The sequence below is a fragment of the Pipra filicauda genome, unplaced genomic scaffold (genome assembly GCF_003945595.2).
Source record: "Pipra filicauda isolate LSUMZ 115617 unplaced genomic scaffold, ASM394559v2 scaffold305_size881528_pilon, whole genome shotgun sequence".
NCBI classification, from domain to species: domain Eukaryota; kingdom Metazoa; phylum Chordata; class Aves; order Passeriformes; family Pipridae; genus Pipra; species Pipra filicauda.
This window is the reverse complement of record NW_024104427.1, coordinates 599,143-623,062: the sequence shown is the minus strand read 5'-3', so window position 1 is coordinate 623,062 and position 23,920 is coordinate 599,143. Positions and strand designations below refer to the sequence as shown.

The 23,920-nt window shown below is 38.3% G+C and overlaps 1 protein-coding gene across 6 annotated transcripts in view; it reads right to left on the bottom strand.

Annotated features, from left to right (window-relative positions):
* Positions 1 to 23,920, bottom strand: part of NSD2 (nuclear receptor binding SET domain protein 2) — a 74,167-nt gene that overhangs the window by 41,893 nt on the left and 8,354 nt on the right. For all 6 annotated transcript variants that reach the window (XM_027715535.2, XM_027715537.2, XM_027715538.2 and 3 more), the window contains exons 2-3: positions 17,309 to 17,934; positions 1,978 to 2,143 (exon numbers count right to left, since the gene is read on the bottom strand). In XM_027715535.2, the coding sequence (XP_027571336.1) occupies positions 1,978 to 2,143; positions 17,309 to 17,905 (763 nt within the window). In that variant the 5' untranslated portion in view covers positions 17,906 to 17,934. The remainder of the gene's footprint in view (positions 1 to 1,977; positions 2,144 to 17,308; positions 17,935 to 23,920) is intronic.

Genomic DNA, 23,920 nt, shown 5'->3' with positions numbered 1-23,920 from the left:
TGATGAAATAAGGGGTAATGTTTGCATTTTACCAGGATGCCCTGGCTGCAGACATAGATGCCATAGAATAAATTCACAACCACCTGTAAAGATCTGCCTCGTAGTGCTGGACATCTGTAATTGCCTAATTAAGGAGGCTAAATAACAGCGCCTACCACTGGAGTCGCAGAACCTAGTTGTGAATCTTCAGATATCTTTTGTGAGTTGAATTTATATCAATGCTCTTGGATAAAATAATTAAATTCATTAATGGTTGTTATACAGCAAAACAAATTTTGGCTCACATAATCCTGAAATAAGTTGTTGAAGGTTTGGAAGAGTGTTCTGGGAACCCACCACTTCTACTGGTCTTTTCTGTATCCGAGTGTCTGTGGTTGACCACAGCCAGAGACAGGACACTGAGTGAGATGGAGCTTTAGTCTGACTCAGTACGGGCTTTCTTACACAAAGTATATTTTCTGCAAGTTGAAAGCTGTTAATTTTTCTCAAGCCTAACCAGCTGGAAGGATGAAACAAAGCATTAGCATCCAGAAATTCAGACTGTTTATAAACACTCGCTCCTTCACCTAGAAATGAGAAATACAGAGACCTAGCTCAGTATTTCTACAACTCCCAGATTAAAGAACTCTTCTGTTTGGAAAAGGAGACTTTTGCAAGTGCCTCAATATTAAACAGTAGGTGGAAGGTAAGACTGGAAACATCTACTGATGGAAATACACACATCAGTGTGCATTTACCAGTTATGGTGGCTGCCCAGACCCACTTCAAATTCCCAAAGGAAAAGGTAGGCCCAAGCCAACTCCAGAGCAAATATGAGAAATAACCATCACCCATGTTACTTCAAAGAGATGGAACTTAACATCTTAAAGTACGTGGGCCCTTTTTTCTGGCAGTACTCCACAGGTTGCATTCAGATACAGGGGACTGGTTTTTGCTGGATCTACTTCTATAAGGAGCTACCATAGAGATTCTTGGTAACAAAACATAAATTTTGCACCCTTCAAGGGACAGAGTAATTCAGTTAGGAACAAATAAACAGCTTTATTACTCTCAAAATCCAGCTCTTTATGTCATAATAGACCTAATAATCCAATGAATAAAAATCCCAGGGACTGCCTGATCCAAACTCTGAAAGATTTTTACAAGGAAAATTAGTCTTAGGAGTCTATAATAACCATTCTAGCAACTGTATTATGAATGCTTGAAAGGTTCTCAAGAAGCCATTTAGTTTACTACCAATGTTGGATCTAGCTATAATCCTAAAAATATATTCATTCAATTTGCTCTTAAAAACCTCCTATGAATGAGATCACACCATTTCTCCAGGCAATCCACCCCAATGCTTCACTCACTTTAGCCCTTCCAAGTCTTTCTTAATGTGTAGTCTAAATATTCACTGCTCTTAAGTCTCAAATGTTTCAGGTATCAGAACAGAGAACAAAGGTAGAAATGAGATTATGAAATTGTACAGACTCCTACTTAAAAATTTCATTAACACTTGGTAGCTCCTGCATTTAAAATTGACTAATATTGTCTGCAGATAACAGTATTGACTCTATGAATCACAGAAAATTTAGCTGCCTGAATTCTGGATTGCTTTTAATAAAGTACAATCATCAAGAGTATTTAATTCCCATTACATTTCAATAAAATTTTTAGCCCATATCACTTATCCAAGCATCTCTCTAAAAACAATGGAAAGCAGCATCAAAGAATTTTTTTAACAAGACTCCACAGTTTCACAGATCACAACTTTGATACCTTTCAGAAAATGTTCAGAGTTAAAAGACACAGTGGGGAAAAATTTCCCTCTGCTATATGCTCAAGAATGGTGTTTACATGATTTAAACATTCCTGCTGACAACAAGGAGTTGATTTAGTTACTGATCATCTGAACAGACGAAGAACAGAATTCTTCCAAAACGATGATTATGTATACCTGAGGAAATCTGATTTTTTTTAGCATCACTGACATACCTTTTAGTTTAGTGTAGGAATGGAGAACAGGATCAGCAGTAACCATACATGGCCACCATGGGAAACCAGACACTTTTGACCACACTAGATCTCCTACATTATACTTCAACAGATGCACTTTTTCTTCTTTGGTGGTACTTTGAGTCAGATCTCTCTTAGCAGGAGCCTTAAAAGATAAAAAAAAAATAAATAAATTCAAACTAATCATTATCTTTCTTCAGATAAGCACCAGGATTACAAATAGCACCAAAAAAGCCAAACTACAGTTAGTAATCTGTTTAAGCATTCTTATTATATGTGAAAACAGAGGGGTAATGGAAGGAAGAAAATAAGAAATAGTTCATCAGAACAAAGTGCTGTCATGTTTGCTAACAAACAATAATTGCATTTCATGCGTAATAAAAAACTTCAGATCATAACTTTTGTTCTCTCACAGTGAAAAAAAATTCATGTTCCAGTTATGGGTTTGGTTTTAATTAGAAATATTGGCAAGTAAGCTGTGGTTTGCCTTTATCTTTTCAAATAACTGCTGAGAGACCATCAGGAAGGCTTACTTTAATTTCAAACACATTAAGTGAGCATTGGATGTACATGTGGAAGAGCCAACCTCCCTCTGTATTGAACATTACTAATCAAGTTAAGTGCTATACACACACACACGTGTTCTTAGATTTAGAAAAACAAAAAAAAATTCCCAAACTAGAATAGAGTGAAATACTCTCTTTATGTCTGAATAGAAACTACATAAATAACCAGTTCTAAACCCCCAAACTCTCTGTCTTTCAGTTGTTTTTTTCCATGCTGGGAACTTGTGACACAAACCCCTCCCCACACCCTTCCGCAACTTTTTTCTGTTCCAGTTCTAGCAGTAAGTTTGTGAGTGCTCAGCTGCTGCTCTAAAGCTATTTTAGCTACTGGAAAACAATTACAGAACTACAAGGGAGTTTTGTGTTCCCCTATGGCAGACACATTTTTATATCATATTTTTGTATCATAACAAAGTTCAGCAACACAGACATCTATTCACCAACTAAAACTATTCCAGGAATTAGTTACATTTTGTCCTTTTTTGCTTCATCTGTTCTGTTTGATATAAATAATGTATGTCTTTATCTAGGTAAGCACTAACTCTGGCTGTAAGAAAGCACATAAAGTGTCTCATTATAGATATCGTGTATTTTATAAAATCATGTATTTTGAATCTTCTTTTTAATTTACCAGTACTAAAGTTATGTGCAAAATGTTACACCATTTATTTTCTGCAGTACTGGCTCAACATCCAGAAGTCAAACCAGGAGCTTCATGTTTTCACTGGACTTAATGTTAAGAGCTGGAGCAAAACTCTGGTTTAATTAATTAAAAGTAGCAAAAGGAAAGAGAAAACACACTTAAGAAACCAGAAATTTAGAATATAGAAACAAGAACCTGGAGCATTACGCTGAATCAGAGTAGACTTTTATAATTACACATTATTTGCCATTCACAAACACTAAATCTTTGATGCACTGCAACTGCATAGAGATTTATTTGCAACTGAAACATAGAGGTACATCCAATCATAAATCCTAAAGCTTGACATACTCAGAAATCCTTTACTCAAAGTTTTTAAAGCTCTGCCTGGAAAACATACATGATGCTCTTGCCATTTGATGGCTAAGGACAGTTACTCATCCAGTGATTCAGCTTTTCTGATGAATTCAGACTTGGTTCATGTGACTCCAGCTAGAGCTGGAGTCATGTTCCCATGTCTCGAGAGTTTTGGCTCTCTAAGGATTCTATAAGACTGTTAAGGAAACCCCTTCTGCAAGGTTGCCTCAAGTCCAGCACTCTCAAGAGACCTAGAAGATTCCAAGCAGATGTGAAAACTCAAATGCTCCTCCTAGCAGTTAAAACATGATGTGAAAAGTTACGCTTAGAAGCTAAAAACTAAGGAACACACATGCCAAGAGCAAATCCGGAAAAACATTAAACCTAACACACACAACCCCACTCCAGCACTTCAGCTAAAGAGGTGGGATGATTCTTTTTTTTTCCAACAAGTTAACTTTTTGGAAATGTAAAAGTTACTGAGGATTCTAAATCTCATTTTTAATTTATGATTCCCTGTATTCCTCGGAAAGTGCAACTAAGCCACAAAGATTTATGACTCCAGTCTGAGAGGGAGCTGGTTGGAATAATGAAAAGGCTCTAGCAGTGCTTCTTATTCCAGCATAATCTAAAAGGGGTGACAGTACAGAGGCCATTATCGCATTCTAATGTATCTACAAGCACTTCACAAAATTTAAATAACGCCCAGAATTCTTTTACTATACTGAAACATGATAAAAAATTTGAAAATGACAGGCTCTCACAACACCTGCAAGGTTTATCTCTGCAATGCTTGCTGTATTTATGTTTTCTTTTATTGATAAAATGTGGGTACTTTGAAAGAATGGCAAAACACAGCACAGAATTCTAGATGAATGATATTTTAAGAGCTCTCATATGAAGTTACTTAAAAACCTATAGAAAATATCACCACTAACTTGCTCACTTCCATCTTACTTTCGTGCATCATTCTGGAAATTGCTCTGATGTATTTAATGGGTATCTCATCAGTAAACAGTGAGACGAAATTCCTGGTATATACTTGAGAGAGAAGCAGCTGTAGGACACCAAAAGTCTCTTCAATACTTCCTCTCAAACATTTTGGCAAACCACGAGCACAGTACTAAATATTTGAATATTTAAATTCTTTAAAAACATTAGGAAATCCTAGATACTGGAAGGCAGTTGTATGTACAGAGTTTACTTCGGTATCCAGATTGGGTTTTTTTAACTATTGATGGGAGGGGAGGAAGAAAGCATTTCTAAACAAATTTGCCATCCAGTCCTGTGATGGCATCGATGTTCTTACAGGACAAGAGCTGGAACTTCTTTATGAGACACCTGTACTCTCTGTATTTTTAAGGAATAGGAGATCACTGTAAAGTTACACAGTGATATAGAAAAAAAATGTGGCTTGCAGTTTCTTTTTCCTCCAGAAGAAAACAGAAATTGGTGTTTAGGGAAGTTCGGATTCCTAACAATATGTAGTCAGACAGCACAGGGCACCCGACTGCACCTGTGAAAGATGGAGAGGCAGCACTAGAAGCACAGTCCTGATGGGCTGTGTGAATGCACCAGAAGACAGGGAATACCTTGTCCTGCAAGAGCTGATCAATTCTTTCTGTGATGATACTTGAGCAAACAAATTAAGATGGAAGACTCCTGGTTTAGAGCCCAACTGTAAAGCAAGGGCAGATCACACAAAATCAAACTATTTTAAAATACTCTACCTTCAGTTTTTGGCTCTTTGTGTCTTTTGATGACTTTTAATTTCTTGAAATTGGTCTCATTTCTAATTAGATCTCCTACCCATAAATGTCAACAGGCTTTCTGTGCTGCAGAGGAGCACAGAACAGTCTTTGGTTGCTGTCCTCCATCTCATTAACTTTTATTGCAGTTTTGCCAGAATTAAAACACATTCACATTTAATTGCAGGATTTCCCCTACCTCTCCTTCCTTAAGTATAGGCAAGCTCTATAGCCTGAGATAACTATCACCTCAGTCACCTCAGCCTCAAACTTTAACCAAGTTATGCTAAACAGAAGAAGGAAACAGCTTGTGATAATATTAATTTTCTACTTTAAGGAATTTGAGGGGGTTTTTTCCCTTTCAAACACTAGACTGCAGAGAAGTTATACAAATCAAGGCCAGGGTGAGCAGGTGATGACTCCCATACAGACCAGTCCTAACACTGAACACACAGGCCATTCCACAGGCTCTGCACTACTCACTATGGCAGACATGGAAATTTCTGACTTTCTGGATTAGCATCCTAATGAAACACTTACTCTAAAGGCAGCTAGATGGATTTTAAGTTTATTTTATCCAGGAGGACGTGGAGTGTGAAATGATGTAATTCCTTTATAGCAACTGAGGTTTTCTGTGACAAATTATGCCTTGAAGAGTACAAGCATACTTAAAAGCTCATCTGGGCAAGCAGCTGAAACAGGCTGAGAGGGACTGAAAAATAAAAGAAAATTTAACATGCCTTTACTCTTCCCTTAACATTTCACAGATTTGTTTGTCATTTGTCTCAGCACTTTCATAACCAATGAGTGACAGGCAGATTGACAAGAATTTACAACACTGCTGTCAGCATTCTATCAGCCCAAAGAAGTGGCTTGGCCACAGAAAATACTAGTATTTAATTAACTTTGCCTACAATTGATCAAAAGAATCCAGTCAACTCCCATTTACTTTTGATCTGCCTAACAAATATGGTGAGGCGAGAACACACCATGAGTGATACGTCACTTCAAAGCTTAAAACTATCTTAAAGTGACCAAAACCAAAATGCATTTAAGGACAGCTTCTTTACTGAGAGCTTTGGGTTTATTTGTAGACTCTGCTACAAAAACACCGTGATGAGCATTTAGTAAACAAGGGTCAAAGGTAATTTCTTTTTTATAAACACCCAGAAGCCTTACTAGCTGGTGTCAGACAGATTATCCCTTTTAATCAGTGGTAAAGATAATAATATAATCACTATCCACTTTGTGTGTTTACAGAGGAAAGAGGAACCTTTCAAAATTATTGCAAATTACCTTGAGCATCAAAAAGCTACTATTTCATTACACAAACTTGAAAAATTACAGAAATCGTAACAAAAACCCCTTTATCTTTTAATTGTCATAAAGAGATTCGACAAAAAACAATGTTGAGAACTGGTGAAGAATACACCACAAGAATTTAATATTGGACAAAAAAAAAGGAGAGAACCATTAATACAAGGGAAGACAGTAAATGCTCTCCTCTGTGTGACATAACTGGAAAGTACATATTGAAGAGCTTAAGCTGCAGATATCTGGTATTTCCCTTTCTGTTTTCATTTTCAATTCAGTTTCACTCTGTACCAAAGAACTTCCACTTTCACTATAACAGGAGGCCCAGCTACAAACACAGACTGCTGGAGGTCCGTTTGCAGGCCAGGATAAAAAATCCAAGCTACTGGCACTACAAAGAAACTAAACCAAAATAATCAAGGTCCCTAAACAGAATATATGCAATTGAAATGTATTTTGAATCAAAGTTAGAACACACCAACTCAGACAGTCAAACGTGTTTCTTTCCTACAGAAAAAGATAAGGTTTACTATGGAAAAGCTCAGACTGCTTGATGACCAAACCCACATGTTTTTCTGCTCCCACTATCTGCTTGTCCTGTGCCTCAACCACCAATACTCCGATTTTTTATCACGGACTTGTGCAATGAAAATAAAAGTAAAACTGCTTTGTCTCGTCTTGCCTCTCTATCAGCACACATAGTGAACTAAGGAAGTGGAAAATTCAGGAATTTCACTTGACAAAAGACAAATCAACATTCAGTCTTCAGTCAAAGGAATGGAGGGATGCAGCTACTTTCCCAGTGAGTGATGTCCTGTCAATCTGGGCAGAGAAATGGCTGTTTCTCACTCTGTGACTGAGGACAAAAATCTCATTAAGTCAAATCACTTCAAAATCCCAAATTACAACTACAGCTGATCAAAATCAATGCAACCCCCTCAATGTACACTATTTTTCAAACGAGAAGGGTGGCAACTTAAGTCTGTTAAGAAATGGCCAGCGCTCCTTCTAAATGATTCTGTCTCTAAAAATAGTGTATTCTCACAACCCTACTTGCCTATGTTTTATTTTTTTTTAAAGATTATAATTCACATGTTATAGTAAAACTGTTTAACCAAAAAGGGCCTTAGAGCCCCTGTGTTTATCCAAACAGCTCCCACCTTCTGGGATCTGTGGTGTGTATATTTAGGTACTAAATGACAAGTAACTGAATGCAACAGAACAGAAATGAAGGGTTTTTTACTTTGTTTTGTTATATTCTGTTTATTATGTAATGGAAGAATACTGTGCAACTACATATTCGGCAAACCACTGCCTACAGAGAGAATGTTTTAGGCAGAAGAGTAAAGAGTAAACCAGAACCTCACAAGAAGATTAAAGGAAAACATGGATTATTATTACAAAATGGAGAAGGATGAGGAAACACGAAGAAAGAAGCAGTGAGCTGGCAAAGTTTTATGTTCCATCTTCAGTAAAACAGAAAAGGACACTTCAGTAGAGCATCCAAAGACTGCAGCCCTCCAAAGACCACTGCACCCACGTCTGCACAAATGAATCTGTAACACCCTCATAAAACATACGACATATTATGCAGCGAGGTAACGACTACTGAGGGGGAAGAGGACCTGCAAAGTCTAGAACAAAAGAAAGCAAACAAACTATATTCTAAATCTCTTTGTTAGTTTTTAGGATTTCTAATTGTTTTATACCAAGCCAGAGATTTAACTAAAACCCTCCAAATTCAATTATGAGAACAATTACATTGGATGTATTTCCCCAAGTTATCTTTTATTTTCTTCTATTACTAACCACTTACTCCTTTTCTTCTATCACTTAAAGGGGGTCAAATCTGGCAGTCTGAAAAACTGTATTTGCAGAAGACACTAAGTTTTCAACTTCCTGACACAACCAGGACTCACTTATTTTTCCTCAATGTGCTTAGATGGTAAAGCTATAAAACAAGAAAGAATATCTCTACAGATCTCTGAAAAACTCTTCTGTGCTGGCTGAGGCTCTTTGAACCCAAATATAAGTCTTATGACAATAGGTGTGTTTCCTCTATTTCTTTCCACTAAACTCATCTAAAGCAGTTTGTGGACAGCAGGTTGAGTATTATTATGCAGGACCCTCCTCTCCAGGAGGGAAAGCAAGCAGAAGACAAAAATTCATTTAAGTTTAGAGAGGGATTCCTAACGTAGATTAAGGGTTTTAAAACAAGACAGAAGTTCAAATTTGTCTTTCAAATCAAGCAGTAGCCTCCTGGTTACATTTCAGTTCTTTTTTTCCTGGCTTTGGTTCCCTCATTAGCAAGTCTCTAGCAGATCAGAAAGTTTTTTAAGATGCTTTTACATTTAAAAGCAAATCTGTCTATTCAAATCAGCAGTATTCCTTTACACAAACACTCTATGAGCATGTATTTTAGAAATAAACTTAACACGGTATTTTAGTAACTAGGATACAACTCTTTCAGAGTAAAGAGCTGAAGAGAAACAGATTCAATCATTCACAGACAGATCCAGTAAAATGCAAGTTCTGGAACACTTCCCAACCCTCGATCTTTCTTAAAAACGTGGAGAGTAGTTTCTTTTAGCTGCTCTACTGAACTTCTGCATTTACATTTAGATGACCTCTTAAGTTGTTACTGGTTTATTAATGAAAGGTTCCATGTTTCAGAAATTTAAATTAGATAAGGCCTGATCGGAACGAATAAAACCACCTTTTATACTGAGTATTAGAAAAAGATTCCTGCCTACATCCAGCATCTCTAATCTTCTCCCACCTTCAAAGGTTTAAACTTTTGATGTGGTATCTGGGTATATAAGACAGTGTGGATATGAGATGCTATACAAGCCTGGAAACGCATAGCTGTAGAGCCACGAGGACCTTTGGCATGGGAAACAATGATTTCTGAATAATTTCCATATGAACTTCACACAGGATAACAGAATGAAAGCTAAATCATCTCAGCATACCTACAGATTTTCAGAATGCCATATCCATATGTATGTTGTTATCTGCATGTACCACAGTTTCACATACTTCAAGATCAGAATCTGTATCAGGGCCTTATTCTTAGCACTCTTCTACACCCTTAAAGAGTTCAGTAGGAAAGAGTTTTCCCAAGACACTTTCTGAAGAGATATCCTCTGGCAGGTCCCAGACATCCAGGGGCAGCATGGGTAGATGTTCTGAATCCTAATATTCTTGGTAGAGAACAGAAACATCCAAGCCCAGATAGCACTGCCAACAGGCAACTAGATTTACAGAACACTGTTTCCTGGTGAAGGCAGAGACTTATCTATACCTTTTTTTTCAACAAGAACACTTCTGAAGGCAGCTGGCTAAACCTAAACAACAACAAATGTTGATTTGGCATAAAGGGGCTCTGGTAGTTAACTAATAATTTGACATAATCCCAGTACTACTCTGCCTTTGAGATTAGACCTTCAAAATTAATTCCCACACACAAAGGCAGGCACGAAAGGTTTCCATACAGGTTGTGCAGTTACATGTACCTAGTAAGGCCTCTTCTTCTACAGAAGAAATGCAAGAACAGTGGTTAATAAGCCTGGGGCAAGTGGGGGGGGAGGGAAACAAAAAACCTGGACAGACATTACCTTGATTTGGCAAGGCTGAAGCATATTCCTGAAATATTCCTTATTTTCAGCAGCATTTTTCAGATGTACAGAAAACCTGGGAAACCCCAACCCCATATGAATATTAAAATAATGCAGTCATTGCAGTAAAAAATCATGATGCATGTGATAAAAGTACTATCAATTCCAGAAGATCCCAAATTGTTTTCCTTCTTTACAGGCATCCTCAGCATACACTGAAGTTGACATTTATTTAACAAACAAAAAGACCAGCAAGAAAGAAAAAAAAAAATCAAGCTTTTCTAGCACTAATTGCTGCTACGAGGCCACAGATTCACTTCCCTTCCTCACACAAGTGCAGGGCTTGTTTACCAATGGCACAAGCAAGATCAAGCTTTTCCTCTTGCAGTGAGCTTCCAAAATAAAGCATTTTTATAAAGTGTCCTTCTGAGAAGGGAATTTATTTTTTATTACTTACAACTCAAGAGGTTTAGGTACTGTCATTTTATGATGCACAGGAACACAGCTCCTGTAGGTACTTTGGGTATTCACAAAAAGCAGAAATGTAAGTTAGCCCAGTTGGACCTATTTATTTATAATAGAAGGATAATGAAACACGGTAATAGGCAAGCATAAAATTAGTATCTGTGAACAAAAACCTCTTTTGGAGTTCCTAAAGTTCATCTACCCTACATGAAATTCAGCCCAGAACAAGGGAACTTGTAAGGGAGGCTGAAACCACTGTTCCAAGACAGATCAAAATATTTTGCTTTTGCTACTTCGCCTAAGGGTTACTACGAAGCATCTTTCTTTCTTGACAAGAGGGGGCTGTAAGGGCCAGAAATGACATCTGGTACAGATCACTAATGTTTCCCAAATATCTGCCTGTAAATCCATCCCAGTAACATAACCCTGAACTGTAGGTCTAACTCAGCTAAATACAAGACTTAGACATGAATTATGCTGGTTAAGTAGAACACAGAGTAGAGCGACAGAAAGGCTTTGACGTATCTTGGATCAAAAAAAGCAGTGAAAACAAGCAAATTCCTTGCCACACAAACCCATAATGGCCAACACCATCTGGAGAGGAGATGCTGAGGTTTTTAGTTATTTAAATCATGACACTACCTGTGCCACGACTGAGAATAAACCTGGTCAACTTATAAACCGAGAAACTGCTGTTAATTTCTCAACACCAGCTGCTGTTAACATGTAAAGGGAAGTTAGTTCTTCCAAAGAGGGCCTGCTCACCACATTATTTCATCTGTCATGTCCACCATAGTGCCCAAAAGACCAAAATAAAAGAGAAAAAGCCCTGGAATGCACAAACCAATGAAGAGTATGAAATAATGCAACAGTTCTGACATTCTTTGAATTTGAGTTAGTTACATCTGGTCAGCTCTTTTCTACAGAAAACTGGCTCAGTGTTCAGAAGCAGTGAGGAATCAAACGCTGTGCATTATTTCTAATGAAACTGAGAACAATGTAGAAAACCATTAACATGCCACTGTATGCATTCACAAGATATCTGTATTTTGAATGTCCTCTACTGTTCCAGTCCTCATTCTCAGGGGGGAAAAAAAAAAAAAGATAGGATAGGAGAAGCTGAAGGGCATCAGAGTTCAGAAACAGGACAATAACAAGAAGTAACATTCTGGAATGACTCCTGTATGTTAAACAACACACTAGGGCTCATCAAGTTGAAATTAAAAATAGAGCAGGTTTGTAAGAAATCTATAAAATTATCAATAATAGAGAAGTTTGTCCATGATCCCTATTTCTATTACTATGAAAGAATCAAGCAAAACACGTAGGTGGCAAATTGAAAGGGAAAAAGAGCTGCTCTATTGTTTTATTATTTAATGTCATGGATGCAAAAAACTCACACTGACTCAAAAAGAAACTGAGGTCTCCCACGAATTTAGCCATCTACAGCCATTAAATACAAAGGCACCAGCTTCAGAAACCTCTGAGTCACAAACTGCTGGAGGCTGAATATATTCAAAAAGAGCATCACTCCATGATTTGCCACATCTACACTCTCTATTATGCCTCCTCCACTGATCCTCACCCCGAGGTGAGGTGCTGAATTAAACGGCTCCTTGATCCAACTTGGTAGTGCTATTCTTAGACAGTACTTCTGTCAACACTTCAAGATACTGTTTCATATTTGATTTGCAAACCAATGGGTTTATGAAGAGAGAGGACAAAAAAACGTATTCAGATAATACGCATTGAGACGACAGTTTTACGTAGAAACTGTACTTAATTCAGCCACTTTTACATACAAGAACAGGAAGTCTGGTATGGAAAGCCTTGAACAAATACTCAAACGTTCTGCAATTAATTTTGAAGCCACACTGAGAATACTCACAGCTTCTAATCTCCCCCCAGACCAGTATACTGTTGTATGCTTTTTGGTGTTTCTTAAACTACAAGCAGTTCTTTAAGATACTTTTCCAATGAGGCATTAAGAAAAAACAATTTAAAGTTCCAAAGTAACAATTACTGCAGCACATCATGAGCTGCTTAGCATTAACAACTTCTCAAGGCTTAGCTAAACTTAATCCTTTACTAAAGGCTAATGCAAAACAGTAGTTCAGAAACTCTTCCAAAAAGGATAAGAAGTTATTTCTCTTGTTCCTGAAGGGATCACCCCAAAGATATTTTTAGGATTACTCCCACTCCTTTGGGATTCTGGTGACATCAGCCAGACAGCATGTATTATCACTCGCCTGAAAACAGGATTTGATATCTCAAAAATGGCACAATAAAAAGAAAAAGGTAACTGAGTTCATTTTACCCTACAAATACAGATCCTGTGCACATTTTATGACACGTTCAGCAATTGTACTTGGCCAAGAATTCCTAATAACTGATGATGAAAAACAGTCAAGAAAGTCCTTCCCCTGAAAAAGACACATTTATTTTACTACAATTTTTCTTTTTACTTTTTCTGAAATTAAAACAAGTCACCTCAGTATCTCTATAACAGCTACAAGAGGGTAATCAAACATCAGATAAACTCGGCTCTCCAATCTGACAAAGGGCACTTGTTGGTTTGTGCTCAGCTCTACTGATCAGATACAAACAAGCACCAGAGCAACATCCCCACCTTCAGTGGTCCCCATCTTCCTGTATTTAGTTACCAAAGGCACATTCAAAGCAGCAGATCCTCACACTGCTTCTGTTCTACCCTTAGTGGGTTTATAAGTCTTCACCTGGTAAAGGCACTGTAACATTATGTGGGTATTTGACGTAATGGATTTGGCCAGAACAGTTTTTCTCTGTGATGGTGAAATGGCAACATAAACACAAGACAAGGACTAATGGAATTTCTCCAGCAATTTGCAGCTGCCCCCCCTGCAGCTTCGGCAAAGTCATTATAGGCTGTATCCCGCACGAAGAGTAAAAACCTGCCAAGTTTCTGGTGTACTACTAGAAGAGCACTACAAGAAAACTGGATAGGAAGCTATGTGGAAGGTATAGCTTCTGGATCGTGTACATATCACACAGCTGGAAACCCTAAGCTAGCAAGTAGAGCGGTGAGTGGACTTCCAGGTTTGTTCCGACACAGCACTGCTGCTTTCTGAGCTACTGCACCCGTGCTGGGAAGCCAGGCCAGGAAGCCAAGCCAAAAGGGCAAACTGCCACTTGCAGGCCCAGCCCAGCTTCTGCAGAACGAGCTCAAATGTGCCAGGATCACATACTGAGCTGCTCTCAGGGTCAGAGAGCACAGATCTACGCTGGGAGCCACAGCATGAGCGCTGCAGATACATGTACTCTCTCTCTGTTTCCCTCTGGATTGCTCCAGGAATCGGACTTGGATTACTTCATATTAATATAGGAAGAAAATTTCTGCTGTTCTCCTCCAAACACTATTGTTTCACTTCTAACACAGGCACTGAGTAAGAAAAATGTAGGCAAGTCCTCATTCCTCACTGAACATTGCAAGAATTGACGAAAGCAGTGACTCAAAAAGCAGCCACCACAAAACCCAGTCCCAAGGCATCCTGCCGCTCCCACGAGCAGCTCTGGCACGTGAGCAGCTACTGGAGCCCATGGGTTTGGCATCAGTTCAAACCCCTAACATGTGACACCCACCACCTATGACACAGAACATTCAGGGGTGTAGTGCCTTGGCATTGAAGTTGATAAACCGGACCTTATTAAGAGGCCTGAATTTTAAAGTAAACTCCTCAGGTGGAGAGATACCGGGGTGGAGGGAAGAGGGGTGAAAGGCAGGAGGGGAGGGAGGAAACAGCCACGGTTTGTCCCACTTCCTCTCCTTTACCTTGGGAAAACGAGAGCAGTACAGTTGTTTCTCAGAGGCCTGGAAAAGGTGGTGGTTATCAACAGAAATCTAACTCTCATCAGACCCAGGCAGATCATTTTTATTCCCAACTGAAAACTAACCTGCAGCTAAAGTTTTAAACAGCCTTCATTTCTGTTAACGAAAAATGCCCAAACAACAAGAACACCCAAAAAGAGAGCACTGGAACATTTGTTAAATGATATGCCTCTCACCTCAGCACCACAGTAATCTGCTGTGTCCATCAGACAGAGATATAATTACCTTACATAAAAGGCAGTATTTGAACCATGGTGATTTTTGCTAAATCAAAAGAGTAAGAGGTTGGACAAAAAAGAAATTGAAAGCCCAGAAATAAAACCAGACAAACAGGTTCCACATTAACCTGTAACCTACAATAAACAGGGATCTGAGCGCAAAATTCATCAGCTTTTACTCCAAGAATATTTACCTAATTTCCACTTTGCAGCCACAATCAGCTATATAAAACCACAGTATGATGCACTAACATTAAGGCTTTGGATGCTGGCCATGAAATAACAGCTAGAGCAGAGGCCTGGAACCAAAGAACACTGATACTAAGATATTACAGTTATCACCACAAAAAACACATGTATATCACAAGTTTTCATGTGGACAAACATCTGAAAAATCTCCTTCACATGTTCCCTCATACTATGTTTTTCCTTATTTTAAACCTGTGCAGCTGTAAACCTTCCTCATGAGAGAAAGAAAAACCTCGGGATTTTTACAATCAAGGAGTCAGATCATAAAATAACATCTTGCGACCTTTAAATGCTTCTCCTTTCGACCTCTGCGCTTTAAAATGCACTGTAATAGGAAAAAAGAAGCCAGAAGCACGACCCTCTGCTACAAAGTGCTCTGAAAAGAACAGGGTTGCAGTGTTGCAAAGTCTGATATCAAGCAGGTGGTTGTTCTGATTCAGTAGTTTGGTAGCTCACAGGTTTGGCACAGGAGCAAATAACCCTGTCGCTCACCAACCACCGAGTCTCAATCACTCTGGGAAACAGTGTTGACACGGTTTTCTCCTCACCATTTCTGGACAGAAGGCAACTCAAAGAAGCCAGACAAACATTTCTTGTAGTTTTAAATAATCCACACACACCAGGAAAAAATAAAGGCCACCCTTAATGGACAACCAATGTAAAAGGCATAAACTGCAGAATAAACTGCATAGAGGAACACATTAAACATCTCCTCCTCTTTCTAAAACAAAAACAAACTAACAAACACACACAAATATGCTCGAGTTGCTGATGCTAATAAATATACCACCAATAGAACCAAAAATGTCCAATTTATCCTCATTAATAATGAACTGGACAAAGAATTACTGACTGTGCCTGCATCTTTTACCTGAGTAGTGATTCGGAAAAGTCTGAACCAGTTAGTGTTAAAACATTCTCCTTAACAAAATTAAAGAAAACAAACCCTTTAATAACATCCATGAAAACATCAGTATGGATCATTCTAGGATGAATAATATATTCAGACCATAAATAAATCATAAATATTTCTGATACTCGAAAAATGTTTACACAGTTCTGTGAACTCATTAAGCAGTTTTATGGAAAAGAAGGGTAAATAAAATAAATAAAATAAAAAAAGGGAATGGAGCAGCTGTGTGTGTGATTCTTCCCTGCATGTGTGACCTTATTAGAAAGTAAGAATGAATAGTGGTGGATTTGGCAGAGCTGGGTTAATGGCTGGACTTGACCTTAGAGGTGTTTTTCCATCTCTGTTTCTATGATTAACTAGAAACCTGCGTTTGACAGAAAACCGTAACACACATTTTGTGTTTAAGGTGTGTAAAATCAGGACACAGTAACCAGCCAAAGCATTCATTAACGTCTACCATTGTTATACAACACTATTCTGAATTAGTCACTGAGAAACTTAATATACACAGAAGTATTCCTGCTATGTAGGGTTTTTCTTCCGAGATAAAAGTATTGCAAACCACCTTCCTTTAAATGGAGTCCAGAAACAAAAGTTAAATAAAGGGGGGGGGGGGGGCTGCCAGCAGCATTCTTATTTATAACCTGATAAAACAAGTTAAAAAAAGCAAAATATCCATTTTTGCCCATGTTTAAAAGAAGCAAAACAGATGAGCTTGACTACAAAAGTTAATGACACCTAATACAAACATCCAGATGTTTTCAATTAAAACAATTCACTAGGTTATAACAAGCAAACCTAGCCCTTTTCAGGTGACAAATATGGGTAGGGACTCCAGTCCAATTGCCAAAATCTGACAGTAAAGAGCCCAGTTCATCAGCCAACTGACTGCTGAGTACCTTTTTATTTAATTCAGAACAAGGAATATAGAAATAGGTGGTTTTTTTCTGAAACAGAAATACCAGAATACCTCACTGTCCAGCAGTTAAAGGCCATCCCTAAACTTAGAGGCACCCCCAGCTCCCTTGCTCAGGTGCACGCCCTAACTTGTCTTGGCTTCAAGTCAGGAAGAAGTTTCTGCTTCGTACATCACACACTTCCACACGCCCTGATTTGCTCTGGAGACTTATTTTACTGCTATGGAAACAGAATTTATGGGGTACTCCTAGGCTAGGGAAGAAACAGGGACCAGAACTGGAGTGCATCTGTCCTTTGTTGAGAAAAAGAGAATCACAGCAAGTGACCTGTCTGTGGGAAGCACCTACTGAAACACCTGAAGGTGAGCACATGGAACTGAACTTCCAGTCTGATTAACTAACCTAACAAAAGACAGAACATAAAAAACAAAGTACTACCTTCTTTTCAGTGGGGCTTGAAGTCTTCGATACTAATGCTGCTTCAACAAGACCCTGCTCAAGTAAGGAGTCATATTTTATGCTTCTTTTTCTGTTTCTCCTCTCCTTGTTTGTTGGCTTCTGTTCATTCTCCTCTGACTGAGACACATCTGCACCGTTGTCTCCACAAATGGAAGATTCAAAAAGAGGCTTTCCATTCATGTAGGTTTTAGTGATTTTCAGCTTTATCTCTGGGGAGCCATTCTTGATAGGAGTAGTGCTGGGTGGTGTTCCAACTCCCTTTATTTCCTGGGGTTCAAAGCGCAGCTTCGCATCCTGGGCCCCGGACTCGCCATTGAACACGCGGGAGGTCAGATCTTTCAATTTTTCAGCTGGAATGAATGGAAGAGTCTCATGGCCATTATATTTTTGCATGACCCCTTCCTGCAGAGTGGCAGAAAGTTGTGCTTTGCCCAGGTAGACGGAACATTCACGATTCACTTCACAATTCTGTGGTTTCCCATTGGTATTTCCGAGGATCTCTGGTACCTGCTTCATTTTGATGTATTTAATTTTTTGAGTTAACAGTTGAGAACTTCTTTTGATGCTAAAGTCCATTCAGCCCAGATGTTTCCAGTCTTACACTGCTATATTAAGACAAAAAGAGAGAGAATATTTTTAATACAGGAAATGTCAAAAGCTATTAAGTATACAGATATATGTCACCACTAATATAACACTCAATGTACTTCGTTCAAGTTTTACTAAAAAAAGCATTGCTTACAATCTTGTTCAGCATATTCTATGATTTAGTGATCTTCATAACCAAAATACCTCAATATCTGTTAATATGCATTACAAAAAAGTCCAAGAAAAATAGATTGATGAATCATCAATGTTATTAAAACAAATGCAGAAAGCAAAATCACAGCTTTAACAACATGTTAGCCACCTACAGCATGAGTCCTGCCCACATTAATTACACAAAGGTACTGCACTGTTTGAAGCTAGTAGGAGTTAGACCTAAGATAATATCATTAATAACAACATAAACCAGGTGCTTTTATTTCTAAGACGTTGTGCCAGCACAAAAACCCCACAGGCCGTGTTCCTGTAGCACCTACACCATGGACAGCAGCATCACAAGCTTTATCTTCCTCACTCTACAAACAGGCCTTCAATCTTCCATCAAAGCACACCTCCTGAGGAAACACCACATGCTCAGTCTCCATAGGAGTCTGCCTACATGAACAAATGCAAAAGTGCATTTTGTGCCAAGAACACCAGTCCTAGCCGATCCTTTAGGCCAGTGGCCATCCTGTGCAAAATTTAAATGGTCAAAGCAACTCTGGAGTATCAGATTTTCCATAACAACAATATCATCTAACACCTACTTTTCATACAGAAATCTGCAAACATGCCACAAGCTAAAACTGCACTATTAGCCTAGGTAGGTTCTCCCAAGGGTTCTAAAAGCTAACCCTGCCTATTTCAACATTATACCATTGTAGCAAACAAATGAATTTGTTAGAATAACTCCTTTGTGCTCCTAGACCAGGCAGATGATGGTTTCAATTTTTAAAATTCATATGCATAGATTCTTCACATTACCAGGTCCAGTTTATACACGATACAGAGAAATACATCATCATAAATATTATGAAATCTCAGCACAGCAATCATCTTATCCATGCTCAAGGTAACCAATTTCATATATGATTAAGTCCAAGAACTGTCACATCAAATCAAAAATTCATCAAATCTAGTCTCACATGCTTCCAAAAAGTACAGTAAAAACCATGATGAATAACTATTGAATTGCCAGTTGCTATGGAAGAAATCACTTCTGAATCCACCACCTTGTTTATTAATGCACACAGTAATGATGCTTACAACTGCAATATTCCTCCAACTTGCATACTTGCTACATCTACAACAGGAGCAGTAATGTATAAATGTTCATACCTGAGCATTGCCCTTGCCTGGCAGAGCTTCTTAAGGATATCAAGCCTGAATTCAAAGCAATTGGCAAGCATGAAACCTTTTCATTTACAAAGAAGATGCAGGAAAATAAATAAAAAAAACCCACTAAAAATCATAACTCCATCACTCCTTAGCAAATGCTCCCCTCTCCATAACATACCTAAGGTACCTACAAGGTAAAAGGATATTTCTCCACACAAGCTATATAGACTCATGTGAGAGATGAAAACCGTTCTCCCTCCAGGGACAAACAGCAGGCTGAAATGTTGGCATTAAACAAGAAGAGCAAGTATTCCTGAACTCCAAGTGAATCTGCAAGAGAAAAGTTTCTAATCTTTCTTTAGTCAAACAAAGTCTGAATTACCAATAAAATCTCTTAAGAAATGAGTGGAAACCAGTCAACTATACTAACCTTTCTGAAGAGGAATCAGAGGTAAAAGAAAACTCAAAACTTCACCAGAACAGAACAAAGAACTCACTAACCCAAACAAGAACTCATGTCCTTTCACAAGATCTTCTCTGAAAGCACGGACATGAGACAAACTCTCAAACCAAATAATGATATGATAATGCTTCAAGCTGTGATTCAGCAGATTTAACTGAAATCGTATTTATTTTAAGAAGCAACTGATGACGAATTCTGTATCTCTCTAGGCCAAAGGCAAACCCGCTAGGGAGCACTTACGGTTACAGAGATGAGAGCAAAATTCCTTTAAAAAAAAAAAAACAAAACACCGAATTGTCACAAAATCTCTACTCCCTTCCTACAGATTCTTAACAGAGCAAACCAGGGATTTGATTTGGGCATCTCAATTCTGAATTTCCTTTGATGTGAACCAGCAGCTTTGTGCAGCTGCAGCGCCCTCCAGTGGGTGCCGGACGCAGCCGCCGCCTCCCCGGGATTCCCAGTGGCTCATCCGGGCTGCTCCCAGAGCACCAGCACCAAACACGCCTCCTGGGCATCCCTGAAAAACGTTTTTTAATATGGCTTCATTAAGTGCTTATCAGGGTCTGGATTTCTGGATCGAGACATCTGCATTGTGTAACTCTTTGTTTTGATTCGTAATTTACTAGTGTTTGTTTTGTCCTGCGTAATAACAACTCTTACTCTCATCGCTTACTTCTTTAAGCTACAAAGCCATCCAGCTTGAGGCACACCATGACAACTCAAAAAAGCAATAAATAATCTAATTCGACTGTGTTACTGGTGCACTCAATCTCAAAACACTGGACGAATTAGAAGTGATAGCTTTAAGAGTTTCAAAACATAAAAATCATCATAGAGTCACACAACCACTTAGGCTGGAAGGGACTTTCCCAGATGATCTATTCCAACCCCTTGATTAAGCCAGGCCCAGTACAGATCAAACTGCTCAAGGCCTTGTCTGGACAACAAGCAGTAGATAACTAAGTGAGAAGATACCGCTTAAAGAAATCAAGTTATTCTCTTTCTAGCTAATAAACCTAAGGGGACCATTCCATATCACAAAAAAGTGAAGACCAATAAGGCCATGCAGTGAAAGACCCTGAACTTTTAGGAGTTATCTTGATTTGCCTAAAACATCAGAAACATCAGAAGATACACAGTATTTTAGAATTTCGATGAGTGAAGGTTCAGTTAAATGATTCTCACTAATATAGGTCACTAAAACCAGCTGAAAGCACTGAAAAAGGCTCCTCAAATGGCTGGAGCCTAGAGATGACAAACCCAGGAGTAAAAGTGGTAAAAGGAAGTTAAGGTACCCAGGGCAACGGTAAATGGGAAAATAAAGACAAAGACAGGAATTTGAGAGAGTAAGATTATCAGAACCAGTAGATATAGATTATAGAATATGAAAAATAGACATGTTCGTACAAAGATTTAACGGAACCACATGAGAAGAGGCTTAAAGTAAGAGGCAGAATAATGGGCAAAGATAATAGACGTGAGTACCTGTAAGCAAATATAATCCCACTGGGGAGATGAGACACGTAGAGAGCAATTTGCAGGTTAGTCACCATGTCTAGGACAACCAGTGGATGGAAATTGTTCATATGCATCAGTCCTCCTCGCAAAAAATAAGCTACATTGTGGGGTCCAGTTCAATGGAAGAAGTTAGCAAATCTACACATGAGAATAACAAAGGGTTTCAAGAAAGAAGATCAAAATTTAAGCCGGTTACATTTTGCACCACCTTTGCTATATAAAAATTCATGGTAACACCATAAGGAAGGAAAAGCACGAGACTCTTTGTGGGAAGAGGACGACAGAGCAGAAAAGAATTGGCAAGGAGAAAATAATCAGCAGCAGATAACCAAGCAGTGTTGCTGTAAGATCTAAAAGACAGGACATGAAAGAATGAAGTGAGACAGATCACGGACAGGATCTGGTTGATCCAAGTCGTAAGAGTAAGGTCCTGAAGCAGCTGAGCATGTGATTAAATTTGGTAGTTAAATTTAAGTGCACTCATGCTGGAGTACTGTATCACATAGAAGCAAAAGCAATCCCTTATCTTTTCCTAGATGACTCTGTATCTATTGAAAAGGAAACTGGGGGAGGGCAGGGAAGGGAAGGGGACAAAAGCACCACACGCTAGTAGCAGCTAATGAGCTTAAACCAGTATCGTCCCATATTGAATGTCTGGTGACCCAACAAGTGCCATTTTCACTAACAAAGAGGAAAAAACATGATAGCCAAGGAGTCTGCTGAATAAACATGATATTTTGGCTTGCGAACAAATAGCTTTCAGTATGCCAAAGAAGATTTGACTTATCAGAGAAAGGCCTCCAGATATTTTATTCAGACAATGACAACTGGACAATCCTTGCAATAGCTTTGTACATATTTTCATATGAAAAGAACAGGTTCTATACAAGGTAAATTATTTTGCAGACATTTTAAATAATGTTATTAATTACTTGAAAGTTCATCATCTGACAGGAGTCATGAGCCAAATACAGTTACTCTGCGTGTCAGATTCCTCCTTCACTGTCCAGGCCACTATCATTTCTGTGATATTTATTAGTCATTTCTTCCACATCTGCTGTAATTTCAGAGATGCTTTTCTTCTGTGTCAGAAATAATGGAGTAGTCCACTCCTTCCAATTCTGCCAAAGGGAGTGAACAGAGTAAGTAACCAACAACAAGGATCTCTATTAAATATCACTTTTGTTTTCTCTAAGGGCTTTCTTACTAAGGTGAATTACTTGGAGCAGGCACAGTGAGGGGGAGAAGAGGGGGAAGATGACACACCTCAATACAAATTCACAGTAAGAGAACTTTATCTACAAAAGCTATTTTTATTACCTACAAATCAGGCTTTCAGCTGGCACTGAAAAAGCCAATAGATGGCTACTGCCTTTTTCTGTTAAGTCTGCTCCATTCTCTCATCAATTTTAAGACAAAAGGTTATTCCTAATTTCAGATCAGAATGAGACAAAATACTTAAAGAGATCAATAAGGTTACAACACATTCTTGCTAATACATTTGAGATCTTGAGTATGCTTACTCACGTTATCTGGTGTAATACCCCTGAAATATCAAATAGGAGTAGAGAAATATTTACTATCATGCAGTAAATTCATGAAACTGTTATTCACTGTACTAAAATAACAAAAGATTACTACAGGATCTAAACAGAATTTAATTTCAGAAGAAAACACGTAACTGAAAATTGCATTGCAAGTTTGCCAAAAATTGCTACAAACCAGTTCTATCCAGAAGATTCAAAAGCATTATCTCTCATGAAGAAAACCTTAACTGTAGTAGCTGACAGAGAATTGAAAATAATTAAACCAAACCTTTCTAAAAATTCACCACTGGTCTTCGGAAAGGAAAAAAAAAAAAGGAAACCTTAGTCCAAAGGAGGCAATTTTTAATGTAAAAGCAGCTGAAGTAAAGACTTCATTAGTCCTGCAGTAAATATACAATGATTACAATTAATCAGTCAGCTGACAAGGCTGACTTACAAAGTATTTTTATATGGGCATATAAAAATTTCCTTACACTTATAGTACACAATAATGTTAGACAGAGATGCACTCTACATTTGCACAAAAAGATCAAGCACATTTTGAAAATTGTGTGAATAAACTTAAGAGTGCTTACAGTTGCACTTACCACCCAATAGTTTTTTGGGGGGAAAAGGAAAAGTATCAATTGTTTTTGTCTTTTTTTTCTGCTAACGGATAAAATTTTAGAACTTTAATATTATAGTCCATTTTCATCAACCAAAGCAAGTATGTACTGCCTTCTTACGAAGGCAATAGGTAATACCAACTTGTACACTTAAGAACTGTAGAATGGTGAGTAATTTCTTCCCCTTAAATGCCACTTGCTACTGCACAAAGCAAGCTTACAAAATGGACGGACTTGACTTTTTGTTCTTTCTCAGGAAAAGCTTTTGCAAGCAACCCTTGATGACGAGGACAGGGCTAGAAGATTCTGTAAGAGGACTCCTCCCCATGAATTCCTTTTCTCCAAAATCGCAAGAAATATTCTTTTTCCGCTGCAGCAGAAATTTAATTTTGTCAGTTCCACTCCTGCTGCTGGAGGTGGGTGGAGAAGTGATGAGACAGATTTGAGTAAAATCAAATTCTTCTAAGATGTTGTATTTCTATCTGAAGAGATAACAGATACTACCATGGTGGGACCAGAGGTTGAACAGAAA